Raw genomic sequence first — 19,784 nt, 5'->3', positions numbered from 1 at the left:
TTCCTGGGCATTTTTCTCCTTGATTTCTCATAACTTATATACTCTGATGTTCAGTTCAGTTCAGTATCCTAGTCGTGTCCAAATCTTTGTGACCCCATGGATTGCAGCACATCAGGCTTTCCTGTCCATCACCAACTCTGGAGCTTGCTCAAACTGATGTTATAATATAAAATTAATACTTAAATAATATGATGGAAAGTCAATGCATCATATGTTACATGATAAAGGACACAGTAGGGAAGGAAATAAAGATATTTGTATGTAAACACACACATAACACAATAAGGAGGAACTCATCTGCTGACCACAGCCCTTGTCTCTGTAACTGCCTCTCCCACCACCCACTCTGATGCACTTTGCCTCCAGCGAGGAGTTTGCTGCCATGATTCTGACCTGGGGCCTCAGGGTTCCATGCTGAAATGTCTGGGTCATGAGCTGTCCTCCTGGGAGAGGTTGCTGTTGTTTTCCATTGACCTTGAGCATGGGCTGTGGTGACACTGAGACACCCCACAGGGCCTCCTGGATCCAGACTCTCTCTTCCTCACCTTCCATGTGGATGGATGGAGGGATGGATCGATGGACAGATGGCTGATAGATGAGTACATGAATGGATGGATGGATGGACAGATAGGTGGATGGGTGGATGATAGATGGGTGCAAGAATGAATGGATGGATGGTGGATGGATGGACAAATGATGGACAGATGATGGACAGATGGGTGGGTGGATGAATGATAGATGAACAGATGATTGATGGATGGATGGATGGGTGGATGGATGATAGATGAACAGATGATTGATGGATGGATGGATGGGTGGATGGATGATAGATGGGTACATGAATGGCTGATGGATGGATGGATGATGGACTGATGGTGATGGCAGCCCCCAGTCTACTACAGAATCTCAGTACCTCTTTTTGTTCTCTCTCCTTGGTTTCTGAGGGCCCCTCATCTTTGTACAGAATCTCCAGCTTCCCCTGCCACCTCCCCAGCACTTGGCATCTTCCTAAAACCTTATAGAGATTCTAGGAGCAAGTATTCAAGCTAATAGTCATCCGCAGTGGCCCCTTAAGTCTCCCAAGAAATGGAGAGAAGGCTCGTCCTCTTGCTGTGGCCTGATGTCCACAAAGCTGTGCTCTCAGTCCCATCCCCCCACACTGGAGACAAGGCACCTAGTGGCCACTGGTCCCCAAAGGACAGAAGCCCGGCTCTGTACCAGGTGTGTCAGTGCTATCGAGAGTAAACGCTGAGTCAGAGCCCTGAAGAGAGGAGGCCAGTCCCTGGACAAGGAAGCTGTGTCAGGCCCAGGCGGCAGCAGCGCTGAGCATGAGCCCACGTGCCTTGAAGAGAGGCCCAAGGTCACCGGACCTCCTGCTGCCAGTCCTCAGCTGAGCTCAGACGGCCTGCGGCACGCTCAAGTCTCCCTCTGCCAAACCAGGACCCAGTCCCCAGTCTGCTCACCTGGAGACGCCAACTGTGAGTAATAAAAATGCAGAGAGGATGGACTTACGAATCTTCCTTCAGTTAGTCCTTCAGATGAAATGGATTGAAACATTGAAAACAAAATGGTATTAATTTGGATGGTGGTGGGATTGTTAGCCCTTAAAAAGCAAGAACACAGTTAGATGATCTTGACTAATGAAAGATGTTTTTTTTAACTTATTTTCTAGATGTGTTCATATATAATTAGTATGTTACATGGTGTAAGTTTAAGGTATAGAATGTGTCCATTTGACACAGGTACACATCACAAAATAACCCCCACCAGAGTGTCACATAATTACAATTCTTTGCAGTGAGAACGTTTATTATATACTTTCAAGTATATGACAAGTATTGTTAACTCTAGCCACCATGCTTTGCATTAAATCCCACAATTTATGGGCTTCCCAGGTAGTACTAGTGATAAAGAACCCACCTGTCAGTACAGGAGACATAAGAGCCGCGGGTTTGATCCCTGGGTTGGGAAGAGCCCCTAGAGGAGGGCGTGGCAAACCACTCCAGTATTCTTGCCTAGGAAATCCCATGGACAGAGGAGCCTGGCAGGCTACAGTCCTGGGGTTGCCAAGAGTCGAACACAAGTGGCGCAACTCAGTACACACATTCCTCTTTTAACTGGGAGTTTGTATCTTTTGACCAGCATCTCCCTATTCCTCCTGGCATCACCATTTTACACTTTGACTCTGTTGTGAGTTTGACATTGTCTAAAGATCCCACATGAAGTGATTCCATACAGCGTTTGTCTTTGTGTGTCTTACCTGACTTCACACAATTCCCTCAAAGTCCACCCACGTTGTATAGTGTTGTGAACATCTAGTTTATGGTGTAGAATGAGGAGCCATACATCCTGCGGAACAGTTCTGCTTACTGGAAAGGTGCTTTCCTCCGCTCCATCACGGAGCCACTGCTATCCTGGAGCATTGAACCAAAATCAAAATACAATTACGATGAAACTAATATAACATTGCATGTCAATTATACTTCAATCTTAAAAGTCCAATCATGGAATTGCAGAGTTCTCAGTTAAGGTAGTAAGAATCCTGTCAATTAACTAAAAGGGAGCAGAAAAATCATGGCAACTGGCCCCCATCCCACCCAGGATTAAGGTAAAATAATCCCAACTGAAGAACAAGAGCCAGTCTCATCACACACTTGACATAAGACAGGTTGCTGTGAGCTTAGTCGTTTAGTCATATCCAACTCTTTGTAACCCCATGGACTGTAGCCTGCCAGACTCCTCTGTCCATGGAGATTCTCCAGGCAAGAATACTGGAGTGGGTTGCCATGCCCTCCTCCAGGGGATTTTCCCAAACCAGAGACAGAATCCAGGTCTCCCACACTGCAGACAGATTCTTTACCATCTAAGCTAGCGGGGAAGCCCATAAGACAGGTTAACAGGAGAAAAAACTAATTTAATTTTTACACACAGGATCCCATAGAAATATGAGACTTGAAGAAGTGACAAATTGACAGCTTTTACAGCTTTAGACAAAGAAATAAATTTGTGAATAACAAACAAATTTGTGAGTAACTGACAGAGAAAGAGTTTGGGGCATGCAGTAAATTGATGAGAAAGTATCACCATCAGGAAGAAGGAAGTAGGTTTATTTACCCAGCCTTCTTGGCCCTGAATCCAGGTCTCTGGAGGTAAGGATGCTTCTTCCTCTTATATGGGGAAGTGGAGGGCCCTTCACCCGGGGGATTTATCTTTAAGGGGGACAGAGTGAGTCAGTGTCTTTCTTATATCACCTATTTCTTAAGTAACTTTGACTAAAAAATTCTGGGGCAGCTGCTTGTGCCCCTGACAGCAAAAAGTTCCGGGTTACCACATGGGGGACACAAGCCCCCCACAAGGTCCCCACCTCCTACAAGCCCTAGGACCCCTGACTCAGGTAATTTGAGCCTTGGCAGTTGCCATCCGGGCAGCTGGCCACATCCTTGGAAAGTGTCCTCTGAGCTCCCTGACCCTTGGTCCAGCCTCTGGGCTCTGATTTTCAGCTGAGACTTGAAGGTGAGGATATGGCTTAAAAGAAATCCTTTACTTAACTCATTGGTTTACTTTTTTAATCTTTACTGTTAGTAATGTAGGTGTGGCTATGTAGACAGGACTGATTAGCTCAAGCCAGAAAGAATTTTAATGAGCCTAAAAAGGTAGAGATATTTTTGGTGCTGGATTTTGAGGCTTAACCAGGTTCATGTTTGGGGCAGAACCACATCGTAGGATTCATGTCCATCACCAAGGGGTGCAGTGTCTGCTTGTCTTTCTTTCCGGGATGTCAGAAACCACGAATGTTAAATGCCTAGCTTCTTTCACCACTTTGGGCTGCAAGGCAACATTACAATTCTATGATTTATTATTCATCTATTGGCTAGAATGATTCTATGAAGAGAAACTTCTTTTATCTGCTATTAACTATTCAGCAGAACAGTCATATAGAAAAGTCAGGAAGAACCATTTACTCTTTCCCTCCATTTATGATTTAAAACTAAACAGTTGGTTTCTAAGCTTCAGCAAAGACCTTTGTCATAGTCCCCTTGGGCTGTCGTAACCACATACCACAGACTAAGCAGGTTACACAACAGAAAGGTGTTTTGTCACAGCTCTGGAGGTGGAGGGCCCGGATGTGGCTGGCCTGGTCTCTCCCGAGGTCTCTCTCCTGGGTACGCAGGCTGTTCCTCACCCAGCCATCACTCTGTGCAGCGACAGCCCTGGCTTTAATCTCCAGCTCTAACAAGAACACACTCAGGTTGGAGAAGGGCCACCCTACTGGCCTCACCTTAACTCAGTCACCCCCTTAAAGTCTTGTTTGCAAATGCAGTCACACACTGAAGCCCTGGAGATTAGATGAACCTGGTAGGGACGGCATCCGTCTATAAAGGTGACCAGTGAGTGAATGCCATTGCCACAGAGACAGAGCACCACAAACTCGGCCACTTGAGAGGGCACACACTAATCATCTGATGATTTTGGAAGTGGGAACTCCAAGCAGGCATCTCAGGTCAGAACCATGGTGCCAGCAGGACCATGACCCTTCCTGCAGGTCCTAGGAGCACTGGCTTGGGACTCATGCTTTCTGTTGGCAGAATTCAGCCCCTATGACCGCGGGCCAAGGTCCACGTCCCTGCACTGTCGGCTGGGGGTCCTTCTCAGCTCCCTGGGACCGTCCCTGGGCTCCTGTCCCCTCCCGCTTCAGTCAGTGGTGTTCTGGGTGTCCCGCCAAGCTTTGAGTCCCTCTGGCCTCCTGGGCTACTGCATCCCTCAATTGGCTTTTCCATGCCTCCTGCTCTCTTCTATCCGTCCTTGGGATCATGTTAGCCCCTCTGCCTGAGATAACCCAGGACAAGCCTATGGCTTTCGTATCCTTAACCCTAATTCCATCTGCAAAGTCCCTTCACCAGACAGTGGAAGGAGCAAAAATTAAGACTTGGATACCTTTGGGGCTATTATTCTACCTAACACAATATGTATTTAAAAAAAGAAATATATCAAAATAATAACAACTCATGCAATAGGTTTTTTTTCCTTGTGTATCTGGGCTTACTTTAAATTTTATGTAACATATATGTTTATATTCATAATGAAAAGAGTAGTTCTTTTTTTATATTTATTTTTGGTTGCAGTAGTCTTCGTTGCTGTGCACAGGCTTTCTCTAGTTGTGGTGAGCGGGAGCTACTCTTTAGTTGCTGTGTGCAGGCTTATCATGATAGTGGCTTCTTTTGTTGCAAAGCACAGGCTCTAGAGCACATGGGCTTCAGTAGCTGCAGCAAATGGGCTTAGTTGCCTCGTAGTATGTGGAATCTTCCTGGACCAGGGATTGAACTTGTGTCCCATGCATTGGCAGGTGGATTCTTAACCACTGGACCACCAGGGAAATCCTAGTAATTTTTTTTTTTATAACTGAAGTGTAATTGATTTACAATGTGCTAATTTCTGCTGCACAGCAAAGTGATTCTGATAAGCATATGTATACATACTTTTTTTTTTTTTTTGCATATAAGAGGTAATTCTTAATGAAGGAATGTGGATTACCAGGCAGGCTTTGGCTGCAATCCTGAGCAAGTATTGTTCAAGAGGCTCTGAGCAGCCTTACTTGTGTGAGGGTGTTAACACTCCTTCCTAATAAATCCTTGATTCATTTACAAATTAAAAGAGAAAAGTTTGTAGAAGACCTACCGTGAAAGGCCCATTAGAAGCTTTGTTCTCTTCCCTCCTCCCTCCTGAAACCTACCATAATCTCAGGACTTTTGTCCAAACTCTACCTTCTCTGACACTTTGCAAACACAGCTGCCCCTCAGTCTCCATTCTGAAGGGCTGGGCTTGCTCTGAGGTCAGGAACCCCTTAATGGCAGGCCTGGGTGTGGTGAGCACTAGCCTCCCACCAGCTCCCCAGAGCAGCTGCACCAGGCCCCCACTCAATTTCCAATAACCGTTTATAGGCTCATCTTCAGGAAGGAGATGGCAGGAAGAGAAGGCAGCTTCTCCTGCCTTTCATTTCTTTTAAACTTTTTATTTTGTACTGGGGTATAGTGGATTAAAAATGTGATCGTTTCAGGTGAACAGCAAAGGGACTTAGTCATACATATACATGTATCCATTCTCCCCAGACTCCCCTCCCATCCAGGCCGCCACATAACATTGAACAGAATTCCCTGTGCTAGACAGTATGTCCTTGTTGGTCATCCATTCTAAATATGGCAGTGCATACATTTCCATTTCAAATTCCCTAACTATCCTGGAAGGACCCTTTCATTTTATTCAAGAGTCAGAATGAGTTAACAAGTATAAGGTATTCAGCCAAGCGCATGTGAATCTAAGTATCCAGTGACTGTTGCTGCTGCTGCTGCTAAGTCACGTCAGTCGTGTCCGACTCTGTGCGACCCCATAGACGTCAGCCCACTGTTAGATCCTGACTATTGCCAGTGTCCCTAGTGGCAGCAGACAACATCTCTGGAATCACAGTAGCCAGCTATCCTAGGAAATAGCGGCAGCTCCTCCTGCCTTTCTCATTTCATGCATTTAAGACTCTTCCAACAGAACAACAAAAACAAACAACGTGATTCTAAATCGGACAGAGAACTGAAATAGACGTTCTCCAGAGGAAACATACAAATGACAAATGAGCACATTTGGGGGGAAATGAAACTCAAAAGCACAATGAGATGTCACCTCACACTCTTTAGGCTGGCTGCTATTACATTAAAAAACAAAACAAAACAACAACAGAGAATAACAAGTGTTGGTGAGGATGAAAAGAAATCAGAAACCTCATATACCGTCGGTGGGGATGTAAAAGTGCAGCCACTGTGGGCGATGGGATGGCAGGTCCTCAGAAGAGAGAATATAGACTCATAAATGGTCCAGCAATCCCACTTTTGGATATTTACCCAAAAGGACTGAAAGCAGGGTCAGTTCAGTTCAGTTCAGTTCAGTCGCTCAGTCATGTCCAACTCTTTGCGACCCCATGAATCGCAGCACGCCAGGCCTCCCTGTCCATCACAAACTCCCGGAGTTCACTGAGACTCACGTCCATTGAGTCAGTGATGCCATCCAGCCATCTCATCCTCTGTCGTCCCCTTCTCCTCCTGCCCCCAATCCCTCCCAGCATCAGGGTCTTTTCCAATGAGTCAACTCTTCGCATGAGGAGGCCAAAGTACTGGACTTTCAGCTTTAGCATCATTCCTTCCAAAGAAATCCCAGGGCTAAAAAAAAAAAAAAAAAAGAAATCCCAGGGCTGATCTCCTTCAGAATGCACTGGTTAGATTTCCTTGCAGTCCAAGGGACTCTCAAGAGTCTTCTCCAACACCACAGTTCAAAAGCATCAATTCTTCAGCGCTCAGCCTTCTTCACAGTCCAACTCTCACATCCATACATGACCAGTGGAAAAAACATAGCCTTGACTATACGAATCTTTGTTGGCAAAGTAGTGTCTCTGCTTTTGAATATGCTATCTAGGTCAGTCATAACTTTCCTTCCAAGGAGTAAGCGTCTTTTAATTTCATGGCTGCAGTCACCATCTGCAGTGATTTTGGAGCCCCCAAAAATAGAGTCTGACACTGTTTCCACTGCTTCCCCATCTATTTGCCATGAAATGATGGGACCGGATGCCATGATCTTCATTTTCTGAATGTTGAGCTTTAAGCCAACTTTTTCACTCTCCTCTTTCACTTTCATCAAGAGGCTTTTGAGTTCCTCTTCACTTTCTGCCATAAGGGTGGTGTCATCTGCATATCTGAGGTTATAGATATTTCTCCCGGCAATCTTGATTCCAGCTCGTGCTTCATCCAGCCCAGCATTTCTCATGATGTACTCTGCATATAAGTTAAATAAGCAGGGTGACAGTATACAGCCTTGACGTACTCCTTTTCCTATTTGGAACCAATCTGTTGTTCTGTGTCCAGTTCTAACTGTTGCCTCCTGACCTGCATAAAGGTTTCTCAAGAGGAAAGCAGGGTATTGAAGAGATATTTGTACACCCATGTTCATAGCAGCTTCATTCTCAACAATTAAAAGTTGAAAGGGTCCATGCATGAATGAATGAATAAAATTCAGTCGTAATCAGCTTGTTCGTTTACAAACAGTTCTGTTGTTATTTTTACTGGGAATGTGTTAAATCCCTGATGTTGAGATTTTCTATGCAATTGTCTTTCCACTTATGTACATCTTTTCTTTTTTTTCCTCTGCACCTCACGGGAATGAAAAATTTCATTTATTTATATGAATAAAGATTTATAATGACTTCCCTGATAGTCCAGTGATGAAGACTTCACCTTTGATGTGGGTTCAAGTTCAATCTCTGGTCAGAGAACTAAGATTTCGCATGCCTCTCAGCCAAAAAAAAAAAAAGACAAAATATAAAACAACAGCAATATTGTAACAAATTCAATAGACATCTTTAAAAATGGTCCACATAAAAAAATTTATATCTTAAAAAAAAATTTATATCTTATAGATTCTTTGTGAAACTCAATACCTGTGTTTATATACATAATTTATATGTATATATACATTTATATTTGGATTTTTCTTTTCTGTTGTTGTAAACAAGATCTTTTCTACCACCATATCTTCTAACTAGCTGTTGAGCTTGTATATGAACAATGTTCATGTTTTACATAATAAATTGGTACTCAGCCAAAAATAAATAAATAAATGAAATGCAGTGCTTTCTGAGGATGAATTCACTCTCAGAAAGGAAGGAAATTCTGACATCTGCTACAACATGGATGGATCTTGAGGACATTATGGCAGGTCCTCAATGGACAAGCATTGTCTGATTCCTCTTGTGTGAGGTCCCTGGAGGAGTCAGGTCCACAGAGACAGAGCATAGAATCATGGGGGCTGGGGACAGGAGAGGGGATGAGGAATTAGTGTTTAATGGGTGGTTTCACTTTGGGATCATGGAAAAAACAAGAGAGTTCCAGAAAAACATCTATTTCTGCTTTATTGACTATGCCAAAGCCTTTGACTGTGTGGATCACAATAAATTGTGGAAAATTCTGAAAGAGATGGGAATACCAGACCACCTGATCTGCCTCTTGAGAAATCTGTATGCAGGTCAGGAAGCAACAGTTAGAACTGGACATGGAACAACAGACTGGTTCCAAATAGGAAAAGGAGTACGTCAAGGCTGTATATTGTCACCCTGTTTATTTAACTTATATGCAGAATACATCATGAGAAACGCTGGACTGGAAGAAACACAAGCTGGAATCAAGATTGCCGGGAGAAATATCAATAACCTCAGATATGCAGATGACACCATCCTTATGGCAGAAAGTGAAGAGGAACTCAAAAGCCTCTTGATGAAAGTGAAAGAGGAGAGTGAAAAAGTTGGCTTAAAGCTCAACATTCAGAAAACGAAGATCATGGCATCCGGTCCCATCACTTCATGGGGAATTGATAGGGAAACAGTGGAAACAGTGTCAGACTTTATTTTGGGGGGCTTCAAAATCACTGTAGATGGTGACTGCAGCCATGAAATTAAAAGATGCTTACTCCTTGGAAGGAAAGTTATGACCAACCTAGATAGCATATTCAAAAGCAGAGACATTACTTTGCCAACAAAGGTTCATCTACTCAAGGCTATGGTTTTTCCTGTGGTCATGTATGGATGTGAGAGTTGGACTGTGAAGAAGGCTGAGTGCTGAAGAATTGATGCTTTTGAACTGTGGTGTTGGAGAAGACTCTTGAGAGTCCCGTGGACTGCAAGGAGATCCAACCAGTGCATTCTGAAGGAGATCAGCCCTGGGATTTCTTTGGAAGGAATGATGCTAAAGCTGAAACTCCAGTACTTTGGTCACCTTATGTGAAGGGTTGACTCATTGGAAAAGACCCTGATGCTGGGAGGGATTGGGGGCAGGAGGAGAAGGGGACGACAGAGGATGAGATGGCTGGATGGCATCACTGACTCGATGGATGTGAGTCTCAGTGAACTCCGGGAGTTTGTGATGGACAGGGAGGGCTGGCGTGCTGCGATTCATGGGGTCGCAAAGAGTTGGACACGAATGAGTGACTGATCTGATCACTCTGGGAAGATAAGACATTCTGGAGATGATGGTGGTGTCGGTTGCACAACAACGAGCTTGCGCTTACAAGTGGATAAAATGGCAAATGTCACGTTATGAGTACTGAACCACAATTTTTCAAAAACCTCCTCTATCTCTGCCCATAGGGACTGCCATCTCATCCCCAGACCCCATGGCCCTGACCACGGCGGGGACACAGCCCTCACTAGGGGAGGTGGCGGGGATCCCCCTGCCAGCCACCACCGTGGACAACTGGCACCAGATCCAGGGCTTCGAGGCCCAGCCAGACGACCTCCTCATCTGTACCTACCCTAAGTCAGGTAGCTGTGGGCTGAGTCAGTAGGCTCCCTCGGGGTCACGGTCCCTGGAGGGTTGCCTGTGGGGATCAGAGGGCCCTGCTCTCCTGCCCCAAGGACAGGCTCCTTGGGGAGCTTGAGCCCCTGGGTTTATGGGCTTACAGCTCTGGGGGCCCACCTGCTGGGCTGTCAGCCCTTGGGTGGGGGAGAGGTTGACTTGAACACCCATCAGTCTACCAGGGTGCAGGAGGCAGTTGTCTGACCAGTTCCTGCCTCTCATCTCCCCATCTGGCCGCAGGGACCACGTGGATCCAGGAAATTGTGGACTTGATTGAGCACAGTGGGGATGTGGACAAGTGTCAGCGGGCAGCCATCCAACACCGCCACCCATTCCTCGAGTGGGCCCGGCCGCCCCAGCCCTCCGGTGAGTGCTCCTCCCTGCTGCCTCACCCCCGGCCAGGGCCCTGGTTATGACTAGTGACACTGCATTGACGAACAGGTCATCTCCCAGAGCCCAGGGTCACCTGCCAGCTCCTCCAGGGGGTTTGGACACAGGTGCCAGGACATGTGTACTCTTGCCTGGAAAATCCCATGGACGGAGGAGCCTGGTAGGCTGCAGTCCATGAGGTTGTTAAGAGTCGGACACGACTGAGCAACTTCACTCTCACTTTTCACTTTCATGCATTGGAGAAGGAAATGCAACCCACTCCAGTGTTCTTGCCTGGAGAATCCCAGGGACGGGGGAGCCTTGTGGGCTGCCGTCTATGGGGTCGCACAGAGTTGGACACGATTAAGCGACTTCGCAGCAGCAGCAGCAGCAGCAGCCAGGACATGTGTCCTCATCACAGTATCGTCCGGTTGGCTTAAGAATGCAGAGGCATTTGCATCAGCATCTGATTCCTACACAGGAGCAGCTGCTTCTAGGGAGAAGGTCACGCCTTGTTGATCTCAGGGACGCACTCTCCCCCCACCCATAACATGTTGATCACACAAAGGCAGGTGACGGGTTTGTGTCTCCAGGAAGTGAGTAGGAGTCAGGACCCATAGGCCATCAGGGTCACGGTTCTCAGAGGAAGGAAACAGCCAGCACACCGGGCAGGTCGGTGGGGATGGGGGCATGTGCTCTGGGACCCCTCTCCCCTGGAACTCAGCTCCTCATCCCCAAACTGAGCTCCTGCAGCTGAGAGTGTGTGTGCCACCTGCAGGTAAAGGCCATGGTCCCCCCACAAAAGGCCCCAAGAGCAGAAAGGTAAGCAGGTGACCAACACTCTGGATAGAGCCCTGGACAGAAGTCCCCCTATGATGCTTGTGGGACAAGATCCTCCTCTTGACCTCTTTAAAGGTGTGGAGAAGGCCAGAGCAATGCCCCAGCCCCGGGTGCTAAGGACCCACCTCCCAGCCCAGCTGCTGCCTCCATCCTTCTGGGAAAGCAACTGCAAGGTATTAACATCTCAGGATGGAGGGGGCGAATGCTCCAACCCCAAACATCCTCCGTCATGCGTGCTTCCCCACCTCCCGGGCTGAGGATCCAGGGTCACGGTTGAGATGAAACCCATGGGATGCCTGGTGGAGACAGCAGAGGTACTGAGCACAGGAACAATAGAGCCCGTGAGGCCTAGAACGTAACCACACTGTTACCATGAAGCTGACCTCCAGGGAGACCAGGATGAAGGCATTTGGGGGCCATCACAGCCCTTATCACAGCTTCTGTCTGTCGGGAGGTCCTGGTTTCTGGATAAATATTGTTCTAGGAGATCAACAGGGCCACAAGGAATCAGCTTGTGCCTTGTGGGGAGGAGCCAGGAAGGGAGGTGGGGGCCCCGGGGAGTGTGAGCGGCACAGGCCAGGTAAGCAGCAGGCACAGGCCCCCTGGGACAGCTCAGCGTTGGTGACCCTGTGAGAACCACCCTCTATGCCACTTCACCCCCTCTCTACACTCTTTCCTTCAAGTTCCTCTATGTTGCTCGAAATGCCAAGGACTGTCTGGTTTCCTACTACCACTTCCAGAGGATGAACCGGACACTTCCTGACCCGGGCACCTGGGACCAGTACTTTGAAACCTTCATCAGTGGAAAAGGTAGGGGGCCCCCTCCCATCTCGCCACCACCACCGCCGTGCGGCTCAGCCAGGTCCCCGACACCACGTGACCCCCCAGGACACTGAGTCCTCCCACGGCCACAGCAGACGTGCCCACCAGATCCGGAAGCTTTTATTCCTGGCCACCCGACCAGCAGGGTCTCCCATTTCCAAAAGCATCCCTGTCCCATCATAAGGGCATTATGATGACAGATAATATATGTGAAGCCATATTGGTAGTCAGGTTGGGATAAATTCCCCTGAGGCTGCCCCATTCCGCCTCACCCCCCACGTCAAACAGCTCACAACTCATGGATGTTTCTGGCTGGTAATCTGTTTCCCTCTCTCTCCTATACACTTGAGGTCAATCACATCCCTGAGCATTGGAAGGCTTTGCAGGGCCCCGCATGGGCTCTCTGCTGTGTTCTCTGTGTCTTACAGTTGCATGGGGGTCCTGGTTCGAGCATGTGAGAGGCTGGTGGGAGCTGAGAGACAACGTCCAGATGCTCTTTCTCTTCTATGAGGACATCAAGAGGGTGAGTAGAGGCCACGTGGGTAATGACCATGTCAGACCCAGCTCTGAGAGACCCTGGGCTGCTTCCAGGCTGCACGTTTGGCAGGGGAACAAGTGTGACCTTCTGACATGATGCGCCCTTCCACTGCCATGTTACTCTCCCCACAGGACCCAAAGCAGGAAATTCAGAAGGTGATGAAGTTCATGGAGAAGAACTTGGATGGAGCCGTGCTGGACACCATTGTCCAGGAGACGACGTTTGAGAAGATGAAGGCAAACCCCATGACCAACCGTTCCACGGCTCCCAAGACCATCCTGGACCAGTCCATCTCCCCCTTCATGAGGAAAGGTGGGTGGGCTGCACAGACTGCACAGAGATGGGTGTAAACCAAGTATTCTATCTGCCCAGTAGCATGGCACCTGCCCTGCTGATAGGAGGGCGCTGGGCTTTACCAGTCCCAGGACAGTACATCGTGCATCATGCCTGCTGCTGGAGGCCCTCAGAGAGGAGAGCTCGCTGGTCCTTTGGGGGCCAGTCCAGACATCTTGGGGATGCCTGGCCTGAGGCCTGGGACCCCAGCAGTAGCAAGGTCTGGGTCTTTGCTCCGAGGTTCTACACAGAGAAGATGAGGGCTTTTCTCCACCAACCAGCTTCCTGCCTTACTGCCCGTTGCTTTTTCTTCCTGCTTCACAGTCTGCTCATCAGCCAGTCTCATCATGGCTGAACAGCATAACTTTCAATGGCAACTACTGCTCAGATCTACCTCCTTCCATAATACTTCTTCATTCCAAATCCTAAGAGAGGGATCCTAATTGGCCCAGCTGATGTTTTTTATGGGGGCTTCCCAGGAGGCTCAGCGGTAAAGAACCCACCTGCCAATGCAGGAGACCTGGGTTCAGTCTCTGGGTCAGGAAGATCCCCTGGAGAAGGGAATGGCAACCCACTCCAGTATTCTTGCCTGGAGAATCCCCATGGACAGAGGAGCCTGGCAGGCTACAGTCCATGGGGTCACAAGAGTCGAACATGACTTAGCAATTGAACAACAGCAACGCCACAATGTTTTCAAAGGGAAAAAATAAAACCCTTTATCACCATTTAATTTAAAAAGTAATATATGTGATTATAAAAACATAAATTCGCATTTTAAAAGTTCTCTTTACCAAAACCCTGCTCCACAAAGCCCCTCTGTAGCAGTTTTATCGGCACAGTCTCAGCTGTGGTGACCGTCGCTTTGCAACTTCTTTTCTTCTTCTTTCTTCACACACAACTGGATTTCTTTTGCTGCATTTTCCAGTCTACAACAGCTTCCCTGTTACTGAAACAAGCCAAGCAAATCCACTTCTCTCCTTGGGTAGTCTCAGGTAAGGATCTGGTGAGTGGCCCAGCTTTCCGCAGCCCCTCCCCTCAGCTCTGCAGAAATACAGGCACCACGGTGAAAGCCAACCCCACAAAATTCAGGCAGGTCCCCCACACACATTCCTCACTAGAGTCTCAAATGCGCCACAAGGGCAGGGCACAGTGGGACCATGAAGCTCTCTGGGGGCTCATGTCCAGCTGCATTATAACTCATCAACTCTTCCCCAGGAGTCAGACTCTCAACTCTGGCTGTTTTCAGTCCTTGTCTTTGTGAATCACACTCCAGCAAACTGCTCTGTGCCTATGTTCTCACATCCTGATACTCTTCCTTCTCTTGCATAATTTTCCAGAAGAGGCACTGTTGGGGCAGAGTATTTCCCTCTTTTGAAATTATTTTCATAGTTACTGTTGGGTGAAAAATAGTACTTCATTCATATTTTTCCCCCAAATCTTTTTCCTTTGGGTTGGAACTTACCTCCAGTGAACTGCAGCATACAATTAACAAGACTTGATAGATGAGTGCATACATGCAACCAGCACCCTAATCAAGCCTTAAACATCTTCCTCCTCACAAAGTCACTTCTCCTGCCCCTCTCCAGGCCATCTCTGCCCCCAGAGACGATCCCTGTGCTTGTCCCTATCCCCACACCCATTGTGCCTGATCCTAGGCTCCCTTGAACAAATCAGGCAGTGGACTGTCTTGTATCTGGAGTCTTTTACTCAATGGACATTTGGAGATTCTCCCAAGTGGCTGAGTGTTAGAAGCGCATGCTTTCTCACTTCTCCATGGTTGCCCTTCATGTGAACAGACCTCGGGTGGGTCCCAGTTGCAGCTCCTTTGGGTTGATGGTCCTCTGATTTAGGGGCCCTGACCTCTGATCAGGTGCTCCGGGGCGCATCTCAGCCAAGAGCAGCAGGAGGAGGGGTACCACCAGGGATGTGGGTGAGGCAGTATGCAGGCACACATCCCTTCTTCACTTGGGTCACCAGGACTCCCAAGCAGTGATGTTCGTCTGGGCTTTCCCCTTCCAGGAATCGTGGGGGATTGGAAAAACCACTTCACGGTGGCTCAGAATGAGAGATTTGATGAAATCTACAGGCAAAAGATGAAAGGAACCTCAATCAACTTTTGCACGGAGCTCTGAGCCAAATAGCAGTAAAGAGGCAGCTATCAGGATACAGCCTTATCCTTCATCCTGACCCAAGAGCCTCGGAAAGCAGGCTGTCCACCAACTCTGCAGTCATCTCAACCATTCTTTCCAAAGTAAAAAACTAGATAGCTTTATAAACTAAGTCAAATACAAGACTCGAATACTGCAAGGACTGTTAAAATTTCCATTATTCTGGAAAGTGCATCCTAGTTCTCTAGTCTGTAACATAATTATATTTTCAGTGTCCGTGTGCAAATACTTGGCTACATCTCTATTGAGAGTATGAAACCTCTGACGTCAGGAACTCCAGTTGTGCTCGGTCCTGGGTCCCACCTGGTCACTGTGGGAAGGGACACCTGGAGGATGGGCCAGTGCGCAGTCCCGAGGATTCACATTCTGACGTCCTTCCCTGGGACAAAGGGGAGGGGCAAAGGGGAGGGACCAGATGCTAATGCCTGACCCAAGGAGTCCTGGTGCTGAGTTGCATAGGAAACAGAAAGCTCAGGCAGTGAATTTTAATGGAAGAGGGACCTAGGAGACAGGGGAGTGGCATCAAGTGTCAGCCCAGACACGGTGGTCAGATTTGGAGGCACCAGAGTCTCACTCCAAATGCCGGGCCCTCCGGGGACCCTGTCAGCATCCGGGCCCTTCACGCTCCCACATTACCTCTGCTGCTCTGTCCACACTCAGCAATTCACTTGTCTGTACCCACACTAGATCGTAAAGTCTTTTGTGTCTGGTCCCACATATTAGTCAACATTCACTCCAGCACTTAAGGCAGCACCTGGCCTGGAAGGTGTGTGCAGGAAGTGCTTGAGTGCCAGTGGATAGCATGAGGGTGTATGACCACAGGAAAGTAGTTACATGGCAGGTCACCAGTTTCCAGCTTTTAGTCCCAACTTCTGTCATCTAAAGCTGAAGGCAGTGGGGACATTGACCTGGGGACCCAACGGTGAGGATGCATTAAGGCAAATGAAATTCTAACTTTTCATTACCACCCTTCACTGGCAATTCTCAACAATGTCAGGGATAAAATACTCTTACGCAGCTGCGGGCATGGTGGGGGGAGGGCGGGGCAGGGTCTATTGGCCGAAGTTCTAAACAACTGTTTGTTTACTACTGAGTTTTTAATTGGAAGATAATTATGATATTGTGATGGTTTCTGCCATACATCAACATGAATCAGCCAAGGTATACATATGTCCCCTCCCTCTTGAACCTTCCTCCCACAGCCCACCTTATCCGACCCCTGTAGGTTGTCACAGAGCATCAGCTTTGAGTTACCTGTGTTATCTAGCAAATTCCCACTGGCTATCTATTTTACATATGATACTGTATATGATTCAATGCTACTCTCTCAAATCATCCCACCCTTATCTTTTCTGACCACAACGCTATAAGACTAGGTATCAACTACAGGAAAAAAAAAACTAAAAAACACAAACACATGGAGGCTAAACTACACACTTCTAAATAACCAACAAGTCACTGAAGAGTCCAGAGAAGGCGATGGCACCCCACTCCAGTACTCTTGCCTGGAAAATCCTGTGGACGGAAGAGCCTGGTGGGCTGCAATCCATGGGGTCTCGAAGAGTCGGACACAACTGAGCAACTTCACTTTCACTTTTCACTTTCATGCATTGGAGAAGGAAATGGCAGCCCACTCCAGTGTTCTTGCCTGGAGAATCCCAGGGACGGCAGAGCCTGGTGGGCTGCCGTCTATGGGGTCGCACAGAGTCAGACAAGACTGAAGCGATGCAGCAGCAGCACTGAAGAGTCAGAAAAGAAAGTAAAAAATACCTGGAAATAGATGACAACAAAAATACAACGACCCAAAATCTATGGGATGCAGCAAAAGTAGTTCTAAGAGGGACGTTTATAGCAATACAAGTTTACCTCAAGAAAAGAGAAAAATGCAAAATAAACAATCTAAACTTACACCTAAAGCAACTAGAAAAAGAACTACGAGAAGATAAGACGGTTAGATGGCATCACCAATTCAAAGGACTTGAGTCTGAGCAAACTCCAGGAGATAAAGAAGGACACACGAGCCTGGTGTGCTGCAGTCCATGGGATCACAAAGTCAGATACAACCCAACAACTGACAACAGCAACTGAGTTTTAATTATGGGTACGTAAACGTCTATGGGGTCGCACAGAGTCGGACACGACTGAAGCGACTTAGCAGCAGCAGCAGAAACTTCAAAGCAGTGGCTTTTTATTACATTAAAAAGTTGTCTCTATCCCCCACAGATTGAGATTTTAGATTATAATTTTTTTCTGTTTGGTTCCACATCTTACTCCTCTTTGTGAAGATTATTGATAACTAAGAGGACCCCCAGCCCCCAGCCAGATGAGTTTGTAACAGTTCACAACTCTTCAAGCTCACTTCAGGTACAATCAGGGAACCTTCAATACCGAAGTATTTCTATAACTAAACTTAGTGGTGGATTCAGAATGAATAATGATGCACAGTTGGTTTAAAGACAGAGAAGCAGAACTTATTTGTTCACCTCTGTCAGTTGCATGACTCCTTGGAATTTTTGCTTGTATTCTGATTTTAAAATGGTAAAATTTAAATGGATGTGAATTCTGATGTATAAAATTTTTGTTTAGTGAGTTCAAAGTTTTGTTCACAAAGAAAATAGTTTACTGATTTTGAATAACTTTAAAATTGAAATTTACTTTTCTAATAGTCAGTTATTTGTTTTAAAACTCAAGAATGAATCAAGAAAATGAAATATTACATGAGTGGTATGATTTAGTCACTGTCTGAATTGTACTTTTTCTGGACACTTTTGTTTTAGTAAAATAGACTTGTGATTTCTTTTTAACTGGAATGAGTCTATACACAAAGTGGAATAAAAATTTCATTGACTATGTTTTCTTACTGATGTTTTATTATTTGTTTCTATACATGATTAATACAGAAAATAATTATTTGTATATGGGAAGGAAGTGTTTTTTTAAAAAAATGATTTGTTCCAGAGTCAGATACAGTCCAACCCATAAACTGCATTGTGGTTTGTTTGTTAAGTTAAACTCTTTCCTATTCCTCAACAACTAGGAACCAAGCACATGGACTTCAGTCTTAGTGAATCAAAGGGTTTAAAAATCTGTTCTGGGAGATTAGATGACCTGGGTATGCATGTGTGCCATGTCACTTCATCACATCAGACTCTTTGTGACCCATGGACTATAGTCCACCGGGCTCCTCTGTCCATGGGATTCTCCAGGCAAGAATACTAGAGTGGGTTGCCATGCCTTCCTCCAGGAGATCTTCCCCACCCAGGGATCGAACTCATGTCTCTCATGTCTCCTGCACTGGTAGGCAAGTTCTTTACCACTGAGCAACCTGGGAAGCCCTTAGATGGGCTGCAGGTTGTTAAAATACCTGCAAGTCACCTCTACATCCACCTTTCCAACAAACCCAGGGAAACCCCATGCTGACTGGAGCACATTCTAACCAATGTCCTAACAGAATGCAGACTTGCAGGTAAAAACAGAATGTCTGTAATTGGACCAGCTCTCAACAGCTCACTAGGGAGAGCTCACAGGAGCAGAGATGTAGAAATAACGCCCGTCCCAGGGTTGGGTATTTAAGCAATAACCCAAGATGAGGAGGCTGTAGCATGCTCTCTGGCTGGACGCCTGGACTTGTCAACAGCCAGAAAGGGTGATTTTAAGAAGACATTTCATCTGAGAAAGAGTTCCATCCATGCTTCATTGGTTCACGACTGGACAGCAGCTTCATAAATGCCTATGACACAGCGGTGAGGAAGAATCCTCCCAGAGGCCGCTGGGTGGGAAGTGAGACCAAGGTCAGGAGAGTGAGGACCCTCACACGTGAGAGAGGGGTGGCCATGGTTCTCGGAGCACAGAGCTCATCAACTGCGGTTGGGTCTGAGGGTTTAGCCTCCCCAGAAGCTGCAGCAATGGCCTTGACCAGGAAAAGAGGACAAGCCAAGGGAGGGGATGTGGGGAGAGGCTCGTGGTGGAGGTGGTGCCACGCCTGTTCCAGGACAGAGGGAAGAACCTGAGCTCAGGGGCCACAGAGGAGGTGAGAGGAAGACAGGTCTTGACCACAGTGCCCAAGATGCTCTTCATAATCCACGAGCCTTGAGAACCCCTCAAGCCTTGAGAACCGGCATTTCAGCATGTGCTCTGTGGGTGGAGGGGTGGGAGCAGGGCGGGCCCAGGGCATTGAGGATGAGCTGCCTGTTCTCCTTGCTTGATATTCTCCTACAATAAACCCTGCACTTGCCTTCACCACAACCTGGTGTCAACAGATTGGCAGACAGAACCCAGTTCTGTCAGTAATATAACCCTTAACCCAAAGGCATCCTGTGCTTGTCTTCAGGA

General features: G+C 47.1%; 1 protein-coding gene across 1 annotated transcript; it reads left to right on the top strand.

Annotated features, from left to right (window-relative positions):
* The first annotated feature begins 1,346 nt into the window (after nt 1-1,346).
* Nucleotides 1,347-18,304, top strand: LOC109566119 (sulfotransferase 1C2). Its single transcript, XM_019970233.2, has 8 exons — nt 1,347-1,478; nt 10,175-10,348; nt 10,623-10,748; nt 11,667-11,764; nt 12,275-12,401; nt 12,842-12,936; nt 13,083-13,263; nt 15,304-18,304. The coding sequence occupies exons 2-8, from the start codon at nt 10,201-10,203 to the stop codon at nt 15,414-15,416; spliced, it is 888 nt and encodes a 295-aa protein (XP_019825792.2). The 5' UTR covers nt 1,347-1,478; nt 10,175-10,200; the 3' UTR covers nt 15,417-18,304.
* The last annotated feature ends 1,480 nt before the right edge of the window (nt 18,305-19,784 follow it).

Source organism: Bos indicus, chromosome 11, assembly GCF_029378745.1.
Source record: "Bos indicus isolate NIAB-ARS_2022 breed Sahiwal x Tharparkar chromosome 11, NIAB-ARS_B.indTharparkar_mat_pri_1.0, whole genome shotgun sequence".
NCBI classification, from domain to species: Eukaryota; Metazoa; Chordata; class Mammalia; order Artiodactyla; family Bovidae; genus Bos; species Bos indicus.
This window is presented reverse-complemented; position numbering and strand designations above follow the sequence as displayed.

Excerpts from the sequence above, each read along its gene's own strand:
- LOC109566119 (XM_019970233.2), top strand. The coding sequence starts at position 10,201 with ATGGCCCTGACCACGGCGGGGACACAGCCCTCACTAGGGGAGGTGGCG. Across the intron at positions 10,349-10,622 it reads CTGTACCTACCCTAAGTCAG|GGACCACGTGGATCCAGGAA; the intron begins GTAGCTGTGGGC and ends ATCTGGCCGCAG. Across the intron at positions 10,749-11,666 it reads CCGGCCGCCCCAGCCCTCCG|GTGTGGAGAAGGCCAGAGCA; the intron begins GTGAGTGCTCCT and ends ACCTCTTTAAAG.